Source organism: Lithobates pipiens, unplaced genomic scaffold, assembly GCF_037356315.1.
Source record: "Lithobates pipiens isolate NorthernLeopardFrog02 unplaced genomic scaffold, aLitPip1_a1.2 Scaffold_8, whole genome shotgun sequence".
NCBI lineage: Eukaryota > Metazoa > Chordata > Amphibia > Anura > Ranidae > Lithobates > Lithobates pipiens.
Window position 1 is genome coordinate 104167103 of NW_027507903.1, and position 12295 is coordinate 104179397.

The following is a 12295-nucleotide window of genomic DNA, read 5'->3' on the forward strand; positions in this document are numbered from 1 at the left end:
TGTGCTGTTGTTTTTTAGCTTTCTTGGTATGCAGTGCTTGGGATAGGACCACTTTTGTTTCCAAATTCATGAAAGAGTTTTTGGGAGAGCATGTCTTTTTTTCCCCAAGTTCGTCTTTCAGGACAGCCACCTTAGAGAGACACTGGCTCCTCCCTTCTTAGGAAACACCGCCTTCATTTCCATGATTTAAGCCTCATCCTGTTCCTCAGTTATGGTGTTTCCTCCGGTGGGGAGTTGGCGAGACTGAAGCTATCCGAGCGGAGCTCCGGCCCCACTCGGCAGTCCGATCGTCTATCGGTCTACTCTCGGCAGTCCGGTCAGCTAGGGAGCTGAATTTTCGTACTGACCATACACTCTAAACTTCGCTTGGAGAAAGCAGGAAGTTTTAGAGGATCATCCGTTCGTTCACCCAGGAGGGTGCTTCAACGGGATAGGCAGTCCGGTCGGCTGGGGAGCCGAACTCTTGTACTGACCTTTTTTACACGCACTCTAAACTTCGCTTGGGGAAAGCAGAAAGTTTGGGGGAGGTCCATCCCTTCGTTTCGCCCAGTGGGGCGCTGCAACAAGACGTCCAAGGTCCCCCTGTGTTCACAGTCGGCTTGGAGCTGGAGGCCGGACCGGATGACGGGCGACGTCGGTTCCGGTGGGGGCGGACCTCTTCGTTGGATCCGCGTCTTCCGGTTCCGGACGCGGCACGCGAAAGGGGACCAAGCGTTCGGCTGGTGCAGCCTCTCTTTCTAAAGTTGTACAGGCAGCTGCAGGAGGCACGTTCGTACCACTCTTCCTCAACAGGAGAATGTCTGTCTGAAGCAGAGGCTCCAAGAGCTCCTGGAGACAACAGCACCAGCCACTCAAAGGTAAGGGGAACCCTGGGGAGGTGTTCCCTTACTTTATAGCCAGTAGCTCCACTGGTGTTTTTCCTCCTTGGTGGTCGGGGGGAAGGGTAGTGCGTCTGGGATCCTGGTGTTGGTTGATCCTGGGAGGGAGCACTCCCGGTGGTCCTCTATGTAGTGCTGGTGTTTCTTTTTGCCTTTTAAATCTTATGCTGCTCTCTCTCTTATTTCTGTTTTTCAGAAAGCCACGAGCAAGTCCCCCCATGGTTCTAGGAAGAAGTGTCCTTCATGTAGAGCCTCTATGGGGGATTCCTGGTCCAAGGCACTTTGTAAAGAGTGTATTGAGGGGTTGCTTAGGGAGCAGGCAGCAGAACAGGGTGCAGATCTGGCAGCTTCTGTGAAGGAACTCTCTAGTACTTTCCAGTCCTTCAAAACATTTTTCTCCAGTTTCCAGTGGCCTCAGCCCCAGAGCACTCCTACACCAGCGCAGCAGAGTGTACCATCTAGCTCAATGGATGTTCCTCCCGAAGGTGGAGAGAATCCAGGGGGCTCCAGAGAGGAAGCTGAGGAAGAAGTTGACAGTGTCGTCTCAGACTTCCAAGGGGAATCTGACGATGAGGGGTTGGATGGGGAATCCAATAGAACTTCACGGTATAAGCTTTCCCTGGAGGAAGTGGACGAGCTCTTAGGAGCTATTCATACCACTTTAGGCATACAAAAGGAAACAGACATTGTCACTCCATGATCAGATGTACAAAGGCATGGGGGAACAGAAAAAGCGGGTGTTCCCGGTGCATGACGTTTTGATCGATCCCATCAGGAAGGAATGGCAGGATCCCGAAAGGAAACCTTTCTTTTCTGGGGCATTAAAACAAAGGTTTCCTTTTTCGTAAGAGGAGACTCTGGTCTGGAATAAATCTCCTAGATTAGATGCTGCTTTTTCCCAGGTGTCCAGACACACTGATCTGGCCTTTGAGGACATGGGGGTACTTTCAAACCCTATGGATCGAAGGATGGATTCACTCCTAAAGAAGGCCTGGGATTCATCACAGGGAAATCTTAAGCCAGCCATGGCAGCCACAGTGGTGGCTCGTAATATGGAGTATTGGCTTACCCAGATTAATGCGCACATTGAAGCAGGGACGGCAAAGGAGACTGTTCTATCCTCCTTTTCCATGCTGCTTAAGGGGATAGCATACATTGCGGACGCTTCGGCTGAGTCCGTGAGAATGTCTGCAAGGTCCTCGGCTCTGACCAACTCAGCCAGGAGGGCCTTATGGCTGAAGACCTGGCAGGGAGACAATGCGTCCAAAGCAAAGCTCTGTGGGATTCCCTTTACAGGAGACTTGCTGTTTGGGCCAGGTCTTGAAGCAGTGCTAGATCGCACAGCGGACAAGAAAAAGGCCTTTCCAGCTAAGAGGAAATTAGGGGAGCAGTCAAAAAGAAAGACTCGTCCCCAGAAAAGATTTGAAGCCCCTAGAACTGTTCGGCAGAAGAAGAGTTGGGGGCTCAAGGGCAAGGGGCCCGGGGGAGCAATTTTTCGCCCTCCTGAACAGCCCAAAAAGTCCCAGTGACGGGGTCACAGTGGGGGGAAGGTTGGGGGCCTTTCTCCCACAGTGGGAGATGATCACCTCCAATCAGTTTGTGTTGGGGATCATCAGAAGAGGTTACCGTTTGGAGTTTTCAGAACTCCCCCCTCTGAGACTCCTTGTCACCGAGCTGCCAAAATGCGCAGAAAAATCATCTGCTCTTCTTTCCTCTCTTCAAGAGTTAGAGGAACAAGAAGTGGTAGTACGGGTCCCAGTAGGAGAGACAGGCAGGGGCTTCTATTCTCACGTTTTTGTGGTTCGCAAGCCTTCGGGAAAGTTCAGGCTCATCCTGAACCTGAAGCCTCTGAATGTCTCAGTCACCTACAGAAGGTTTTGGATGGATTCAGTTTACTCGGTGAAAGCACTTCTTCCACCAAACTGTTTCATGGCATCGATAGATTAAAAAGATGCATACCTGCATATTCCTATCGCAGAGACCCACCAGCGGTTTCTCAGGCTGGCAGTGAGAACCTCAGTAGGGGTGCTACACTTGCAGTTCAAAGCACTTCCCTTTGGGCTAGCCTCTTCCCCTGAATCTTCACCAAAGTGATGGCAGAAGTTCTGGCATTTCTGCGTCTCAGGGGAATCTCGGTGATCGCGTATCTCGACGATCTTCTCCTGTTTGCCCCTTCTCCAACGCAGCTGACTCAAGATTTACAGATCGCAAGAGACCTGTTAGTAAGCCTGGGTTGGCTTCTGAACCTGGAGAAATCCAACTTAAATCCTTCCCAGAGGGTCACCTTCCTGGGGTATGTGTTGGACTCAACAGAACAAAAGGTCTTCCTCCCTTTTAGAGAAAATTCAAAAGGTAGACAAGGCACTGTTGTTTCTTCAGGGCAGCCACCAGATCTCAGTAAGGATGGTCATGTCGGCATTGGGCTTGCTGACGTCCGCACTACCAGCGGTTCAGTGGGCGGGTTTACATTTCCGTCCCCTGCAATTATTTATTCTGAAAGTTTGGGACCACAGCCAGGGGTCTCTGGATTCTTTGGTTTCGGTTCCAAATCAGGTAAAGAGGTCCCTCTGGTGGTGGAGAAAGGGAGCAAATTTGTCCCAAGGCCTAGAGTGGATTCTACCAATATCCAGGGTGGTCACAACCGATGCGAGCAGCTCAGGTTGGGGTGCACACCTAGACTCCCGTTTGATACAAGGTACCTGGGAGAGGAGGGAGTCGAAGAGATCCTTGAATTGGAGGGAGCTGAGGGCAGTGGATCTGGCTCTCAGGACCATTCAGAGAGAACTCCGGGGGCATCATGTAAAAGTAAGGTCGGACAACTCCTCGGTGGTAGCCTACATCAACAGACAAGGGGGTACCAGGAGCAAAACCTTATGGGCCCTAGCAAAAGCCATCCTCAGGTGGGCCGAAGCAAATGTCCTGTCCCTTTCGGCGATCCACTTGAAAGGAGAGCAGAATCAGGTGGCAGATTTCCTCAGCAGGAAAACGCTGAGAGAAGGCAACTGGGTTCTCAAGCAGGAAGTTTTCGAAATGATCACCCAGAGGTGGGGGATTCCTTCGATAGACCTCTTTTCCTCGAGGGAAAACGAGAAGGTAGCCATCTTCTTTTCCATAAACAGGGGAGACGGGGCGTTGGGGGTGGACGCACTAGCACAGAGTTGGGGTTTCTCCAGGTGCTATGCTTTCCCCCCTCCCGTACTGATTCCGGCAGTGTTAAGGAAGTTTCAGGTGGAGAATACTACCCTTATTCTAATCGCACCTCACTGGCCCAGGAGGCCGTGGTTCTCCATTCTGAAGGGTCTGTCTGTAGAACCCCCCTGGATTCTCCCAATCCTGGAAGATCTCCTGTCTCAGGGTCCAATCTGCTGTCCTCAGGTGGAGCGGTGGAACCTTGCAGCTTGGCTTCTGAGGAGGAATTGCTGAAGGGCAAGGGCTTCTCGGATCGTTTAGTAGCCACTCTCCTAAACTGCAGGAAAAAGGAAACCCAGACCATTTACCTAAAGGTATGGAGGCGGTTCAATAGCTGGTGCGCAGAGAGTTCCTTCAACGTGCGCAGCCCTGTAGCTGTTCTAGAGTTCCTGCAGGCTGGGGCAGATAAAGGTTTAGCCCTCGGAACACTGAAGGGTCAGGTATCCGCTTTAAGCGTGTTTCTAGAAAAGCATCTAGCATCAGACCCTTGGATAATGAGGTTCTTCAAAGCCCTAAGTAGGCAGAGACCTGTTTCAAATTCTCCCTTCCCAGTTTGGGATCTTTCTTTAGTTTTACAGTTTTTCACTGGAGCCATTGGAATCTTGCTCATTAAAGCTGATCACTCTCAAAACTGTGTTTTTGGTGGCGATCACTACAGCAAGAAGAGTGAGTGAACTCGAAGCCCTTTCTGTCAGGGCACCCTTTTTCCAGGTTTTTCCGGACCGTTTGGTTTTTAAGATGGATCCGGCCTTTTTACCTAAGGTAGCCTCTAGTTTCCATAGAGTCCAGGAGATTGTGCTACCTACTTTCTGTTTAAATCCAGTAAGAGAACAGGAACACATCTTTCATAGATTGGATGTTAGAAGATGTGTCCTTCATTATTTAGATTGCACAAGTCAGTTCAGGAAGTCTGATTCACTTTTTGTGTTATTTTCGGTTGCTAGGAAGGGTTCCAAAGCCTCTAGACGTACGATAGCCAGATGGTTAAGGGTTAGCCATTGGGCAGGCTTATGTAGCAGGGGGGTTAGAACCCCCAGTTGGGATTAGAGCGCACTCAACCAGGGCAGTGGCAACTTCTCAGGCAGAGTGGGCTGGTGCATCTCCTGAACAGATCTGTAGAGCTGCAACGTGGTCCAGTTTTTCTACGTTCGTGAAACACTATAGACTGGATCTTCTGTCAGCCAAAGACCAGGCCTTTGGTCGTAAAGTGCTGCAAGCAGTGATCCCACCCTAAGGTAATGTGCTCGCTTATCCTCTCTAATGTGGCTGTCCTGAAAGACGAACTTGGGGAAAAACTGAGTTACGTACCGGTAACATCCTTTTCCGGGAGTCTTTCAGGACAGCACCGGTTCCCACCCAGGTTTTTGGAGAACATCGGGAACTCATCACATGAGACCGTCAGGTAAGATTAAAAGTTTGTTTGACGTGTTCTTGTGTCTCCCCAGTTGGCCGGAGGTACTCTGGAAGAACTGAGGAACGGAGGGAGGATGAGGCTTAAATCATGGAAATGAAGGCGGTGTTTCCTAAGAAGGGAGGAGCCAGTGTCTCTCTAAGGTGGCTGTCCTGAAAGACTCCCGGAAAACTGTGACTATGCATATGCAAGACAAGTTTGGGCCAAAAAATGTTGTCGTCGGAATGCCCGACCGTGTGTACAGGGCATAAGTCGCAAAAAACGATTCTAAACACAAACGCAGGACAACGGACGTTTTTAAACTCCAGTTACTATTTGTCAAGTTAAATCGTTCAAGAGAGGTTGCCAAACGTCTCATGTACATGAAGCTTTAGAGCGAGAGCAATAATTCTAGCACTAGACCTTCTCTGCAACTCTAAACTGGTATAAATCCTGAATAATAACTGTTAACAAAAAAAATAAAAATTTAAAGCGTTGCCTATGGAGATTTTTAAGTACTGTAGTTTGTCGCCATTCCACGAGTTTGCGCAGTTTTAAAGCGTGACATGTTGGGTATCTATTTACTTAGCATAACATCATCTTTCACATTATATTAAAAAAGGGTCTAACTTTAATGTGTTTTTCATGATTATAAAAAAAAAAGTGCTTGAAAGACTACTGTGCATATACAGTGCGACATAAAATATTGACTGCCATTTTATACTCTAGGGTCTCTGCTAAAAAAAAATATATATACACACACACACACGTCTGTGTGTATCATATATATATATATATATATATATATATATATATATATATATATATATATATATATATATATATATATATATAATTTATTATTATTATTATGTGTATGTATGTTTGGGGTTTCAAAGTGATTTTCTAGCAAAAATTACTGATTTTTGACTTGTAAGCAACAAGTGTCAGAAAAAGGCTTAGTCTTTACACACATTATATTTACACAGTACAAACTCTGTACAATGTCATGATCCATAACCTCTATAGCGCAACGCATACACAAAATAGAAATTAAATCCCTTATGTGAAAATTTCCACATGAACAAAATGTAGTAATTAACAGTCTGGACCTATTTGCAAATTAACTTGGTTTCCATCAACTGGCACAAAATGGCCTTTAAATGTAGCCTACATATTCAGATATTTATGTATTGTGCTATATTGTTGTTTTCTGTATTTCAGAGTACAGATGTCTACCCCTGACCAATTTTTCTCTGCTTTGGAGGCTGACACTTCTCAGCTCTGCACTTGGGTAGGAGAACTCTTCCTGGAGCTGCACAATGGGACTTACACAACACAGGCACAGGTATAACATTACTGCATGTTATTTTATGTATGAAACGTTATGTAAAACAGAAGAGTTAAAATAGCCTGTTAAATCGGAGATGACAAAAATAGCAAGGATATAAGCTGTTTGCTGTTTATAGATCAAGAAGGAGAACCGGCGATGTGAGCAGCTACTGCACAACGTGGAGTTCCTTAGCTCTGTTGCCCGGGCAAAAGATGGGAGTTTCATCTATCCAGCTTCTAATCTTCAGAAACTTTGGAGGTATAGCAAACTGTATTGGGGGATACATGGTTTTGGGCCATTGTGAAATTATACAATATAAAGTAAAAACAGTGTCTTTCCTTCCCCAAGAAAAAGCCACTGTAATCAGTAGTCACAAGATCATAAATGGTTCTAAATGTTGAAATCTAATATTTGCTAAATTTAAAATTGGCATCTAAAATCTACTTGCATCTGATATCTTTTTTTTTAAAAGCTGCTGCTTGAGATCTTCCTGCGCTGCAGAGCATTACCAGAGCCAATCTCACTTGGAAATTGGTACATTGGAGTTTTATTTACGATCTCCTGTACGCTGCTAAATGGACATTTAGGATCAGTTGGGCATTTTTTTCAGCTGCCCCTGAGCCCTCCTCTATGTTATCTTATCAGTACATGTACACAGGGTTGTTTATAGTCAGTTGAGTTTAGAAGCATTTTTTGGAAAGCAAAAAAATGCCTTCAGGACAGATGTTCAGAGGCATTGGAAAGGCCAAATGCCTGTAGAAGCTTGTAAACAGGGAAACTTGCATTTAGCTATACTTCGTTTACAAGCGATGTAGATACATTTTTGACTATTTGAAAAAAAATGCCTTTGAGGTAGTCAGGAAATGTAAATGTAATTTATGCTTCTAAAAAGCCTGAAGGTGCTCCCTGCATGTTGGGCCTCTCTATGTGGCCAGGCTGTGTAAAAGTCTCATATGTGGTATCGCTATACTTGGGAGGAGTAGCAGAATGTGTTTTGGGGTGTCATTCGTGGTATGCATGTGCTGTGTCTGAGAAATAACCTGCTAATATGACCATTTTGTGGAAACAAAAAATCTTGATTTTGCAAAGAATTGTGGGAAAAAATTACAACTTGCAACAATTACAACAAAAAACCACCATGCCTCTTACTATATACCTTGGAATGTCTACTTTCCAAAAAGGGGTAATTTTGGGGGTATTTATACTTTCCTGGCTTGTTGGGGTCTCAAGAAATGAGATAGGCTGTCAGTACATCAGGTGTGATCAATTTTCAGAGATTGCCACCATAGCTTGTGGACTATAACTTTCACAAAGACCAAATAATATACACCAATTTGGGTTATTTTTTACCAAAGATATGTAGCAGTATAAATTTTGGACAACATTTCTGAAGAAAAATTACTCATTTTACAAAAAAAATTTAACAGAAAAATGCAGAATTTACTGTGAATTTACGAGATCATCCGTGACCGCCGGGTCCAGCGGATCACGGTAAACGGCCGCTCGTCGCGGCCGTTTACCACGTGATCACTCCGTCAAATGATGTTATGACGCCGGTTCCTCCCTCCCCCTCTCTGTACCGATCGGTACAGCAGAGGGGAAAGAGATCGGTGTCAGCAGTAATGTGGGCTGCATCTGCAGTGCCCACATCGCTGCTCACCGAATTTAACCCCTCAATTCCCTGCCAATACTCTGCAGTACCCTGCCATTACTCTGCAGTACCCTGCCATTACTCTGCAGTACCCTGCCATTACTCTGCAGTACCCTGCCATTACTCTGCAGTACCCTGCCATTACTCTGCAGTACCTTGCCATTACTCTGCAGTACCTTGCCATTACTCTGCAGTACCCTGCCATTACTCTGCAGTACCCTGCCATTACTCTGCAGTACCCTGCCATTACTCTGCAGTACCCTGCCATTACTCTGCAGTACCCTGCCATTACTCTGCAGTACCCTGCCATTACTCTGCAGTACCCTGCCATTACTCTGCAGTACCCTGCCATTACTCTGCAGTACCCTGCCATTACTCTGCAATACCCCCCAATACTCTGCAATACCCCGCCAATACCCTGCCAATACTCTGCAATACCCTGCCATACTCGGAGATACCCAGCCATACTGGGTGATACCCTGCAATACCCAGCCATAGACGCCCCCCCACCCCTCACCGCCCTCCGGTGCTTCTACCAACTCGCCAGTACGATCAAAGCCAGAATCTTTTTTTTATTTTTATTTTTTTTTATTTCAGGCTTCCCAGCCTAGAGGTGAGATGTGGGGTCATATTGACCCCCAGATTTCACTGTAGAGAGGACCTTTCACCCCATATTCCTATTACAAGGGATGTTTACATTCCTTGTAATAGGAATAAAAGTGATCAAAAATTTATTTTTGGGGAAAAAAATGTCAAACTAAAATAAAGTAAAATGAAGAACAATAAAAAAAATAAAAAAAAATGTTTAAGCGCCCCTGTCCCCATGTGCTCGCATGCAGAAGCGAACGCATACGTAAGCCCCGCCCACATATGAAAACGGTGTTCAAACCACACATGTGAGGTATCGCCGCGCACGTTAGAGCGAGAGCAATAATTCTAGCCCTAGATCTCCTCTGTAACTCAAAACATGTAACCAGTAAAAAAAAATTAAAGCGTCGCCTATGGGGATTTTTTAAGTAGCGACGTTTGGCGCCATTCCACGGGCATGTGCAATTTTGAAGAGTGACATGTTCGATATCTATTTACTCAGCATAACTTCATCTTTCACTTTATGCAAAAATTGGGCTAAGTTTATTTCTTTTTTTGTTTTTTTTTAAGCACAAAACTGTTTTTTCCCCCAAAAAAACGCGTTCGAAAAATTGCTGCGCAAATACCGTGTGAGATAAAAATTTGCAACGACCACCATTGTATTCTCCAGGGTCTTTGCTAAAAAAAATATATAATGTTTTGGGGTTCTCTGTAATTTTCTAGCAAATAAATGATGATTTTTACATGTAGGAGAGAAATGTCAGAATTGTCCTGGGTGCTCCAGAACGCCTGATGGCGCTCCCTGCATGTTGGGCCTCTGTATGTGGCCACACTGTGTAAAAGTCTCACACATGTGGTATCGCCGTACTCGGGAGTAATAGCAGAATGTGTTTTGGGGTGTAATTTGTGGTATGCATATGCTGTGTGTGAGAAATAACCTGATAATATGACAATTTTGTGGAAAAAAAAAAAAAAGGAAAAAAATCTTGATTTTGCAAAGAATTGTGGGAAAAAATTACAACTTCAAAAAACTCATCATGCCTCTTACTAAATACATTGGAATGTCTTCTTTCCAAAAAGGGGTCATTTGGGGGTTATTTGTACTTTTCTGGCATGTTAGGGTCTCAAGAATTGAAATAGGCCGTCGGTACTTCAGGTGTGATCAATTTTCAGATATTGGCGCATCATAGCTTGTGGACTCTATAACTTTCACAAAGACCAAATAATATCCACCAATTTGTACTTATTTTTACCAAAGATATGTAGTAGTATACATTTTGGCCAAATTTTATGAAGAAAAAAATTACTAATCTGCTAAATTTTATAACAGAAACGAAGAAAAATTCATTTTTTCACAGAATTTTCGGTCTTTTTTCTTTTATAGCACAAAAAACTGAGAGGTGATTAAATACCACCAAAAGAAAGCTCTATTTGTGTGAAAAAAAGGAAAAAAATTTCATATAGGTCCAGTGTTGCATGACTGAGTAATTGTCATTCAAAATGTGAGAGCACCAAAAGCTGAAAATTGGTCTGGTTATTAAGGGTGTTTAAAGTGGAAGTAAACCCTCCTATAGTTTTCAGTCAAGGAAGCTGCCATCTTGGCCTCTAATAATTCTTCAACTGCCATAATGCTGCACATGTGATCAGTTATGACACCAGCCATTGGATGGTTTGAAAGTTTGGTTGAGAGCACAACCAATGTGAAAGTTAGCATTTCCGGCATGCCGGGAATGTAAGTGTTTTTTGAAACTGGGTTTACTCCCACTTTAAGTGCCCAGTGGTCAAGTGGTTAAATACCATCAAAAGAAAGCTCCATTTGTGTGAAAAAAGGGACAAACATTTCATATGGGTACAGTGTTGCATGACTGAGTAATTGTCATTCAAAATGTGAGAGCGCTGAAAGCTGAAAATCGGTCTGGTTAGGAAGGGTTTTAAGTTTTCACTGGGTGATTTAAGCTTAAACGTTGCAGTTTTCAGATTTTTTCAAAACAGATCCAAGCTTTTTATAAAGCTATAGAAACCTCTGTAGAATTGGTTGTAGGATTTTTCATTACTGTGTTGTGTAAATTCATGTACAGTTTTATAAGAGAAGAAAATAGGAATGTGCAATGACTGTGCCGTTATCTATGCTTTCCACAAAGGTTGCTACTGCTGAATCAGTTCCATGATGTGCTACCAGGTAGCTGTATCCAGCAAGTTGTGGAGGATGCAATACACTACTATGAGGGTAAGGGGAGATTCTGTTTTGTTTTTTTTTAGGCCTGAATGTTGTACGGTGTTACCTATAATTGAAAGCGAATAGTTTGAGCTTTGCTTTTATTTGGTGACTTATATTTAAGTGCCGGTCACTCCAGAAATTCCGCACTGCATTTTGGTGTTAACCAGTGCTTAGGCATGAAGTTTCTTTATCATCAGAAGTTGTCCTATTTCAGATCATGAGTTGGCCAAAAAAAAAAGTGCCATGTGAGCTCCAAACTTTCTACATTTTGCATATCCATATTGGTTTTCAGAGCACTTGACAACTTTTTAAGGTTGATGATTTTTGTTGTATTTCTCTTAAAGGAAACTTTTACAGGACCAGCCATTGCTTATGTGTAAAACTGCTAGTTAAAACAATATCTTCTTTACACATCCATTACTTGCTCTGTAATCCTTTTTTTTTTTTCATGAAATAGTTTCTTACTTTGGTGTTCTGCCTCCTTGTAAAGTTCTCAGTGAGAATCCTGAACCTCTCCTTTTCCTTCTTCACTTCTGTTTGTTTGAAATGAGCAGCGCACGTTCGTTGCCGTCATGTGCACTGCTTATGCACATTGCAAATCCCATAGTCCATCTCAGAAGTGAGCCACAGAGGGTGGCTACCTTCCTATGTGCAGTAGGGCCATGGAGAATGAACATGACCCCCCCCCCCCCCCAACAGGAAGTTGGATCACAGCTGCAGCGCATACTAGCTCGTTATGAAATACTTACCTTAGAACGAAGCACGGGCATCGCCTCCCGGTCACTGCTGAGGGAGCTGACATGTTCCCTCTGCGTTTCTTCCAGGTTCGCAGCTCCGGCGCTGAGTGGCCAGAGCCGCGATGATGTAAATCCCATGCATGCATGCGAGAGTCCTCTTTCCGGCAAGGAGCTTTGATTTTCGGGCAGCATCCGCTGGATCTTCAGAGCGCATGCGCCTCTGATGTCAGCAGCTACATGCAAGGTGAATATCTCCTAAACCGTATTCATTTTACCTACAGGTGAAGCACAGTGGTGCACTCTCACCTAGC

General features: G+C 44.6%; 1 protein-coding gene across 1 annotated transcript in view; it reads left to right on the plus strand.

The window, feature by feature from the left end:
- MAN2C1 (mannosidase alpha class 2C member 1) overlaps positions 1-12295 on the plus strand; it is a 97019-nt gene that overhangs the window by 48095 nt on the left and 36629 nt on the right. The window contains exons 13-15 of the mRNA XM_077472419.1: positions 6682-6805; positions 6927-7048; positions 11171-11256. Coding sequence (XP_077328545.1) covers positions 6682-6805; positions 6927-7048; positions 11171-11256 — 332 coding nt within the window. The remainder of the gene's footprint in view (positions 1-6681; positions 6806-6926; positions 7049-11170; positions 11257-12295) is intronic.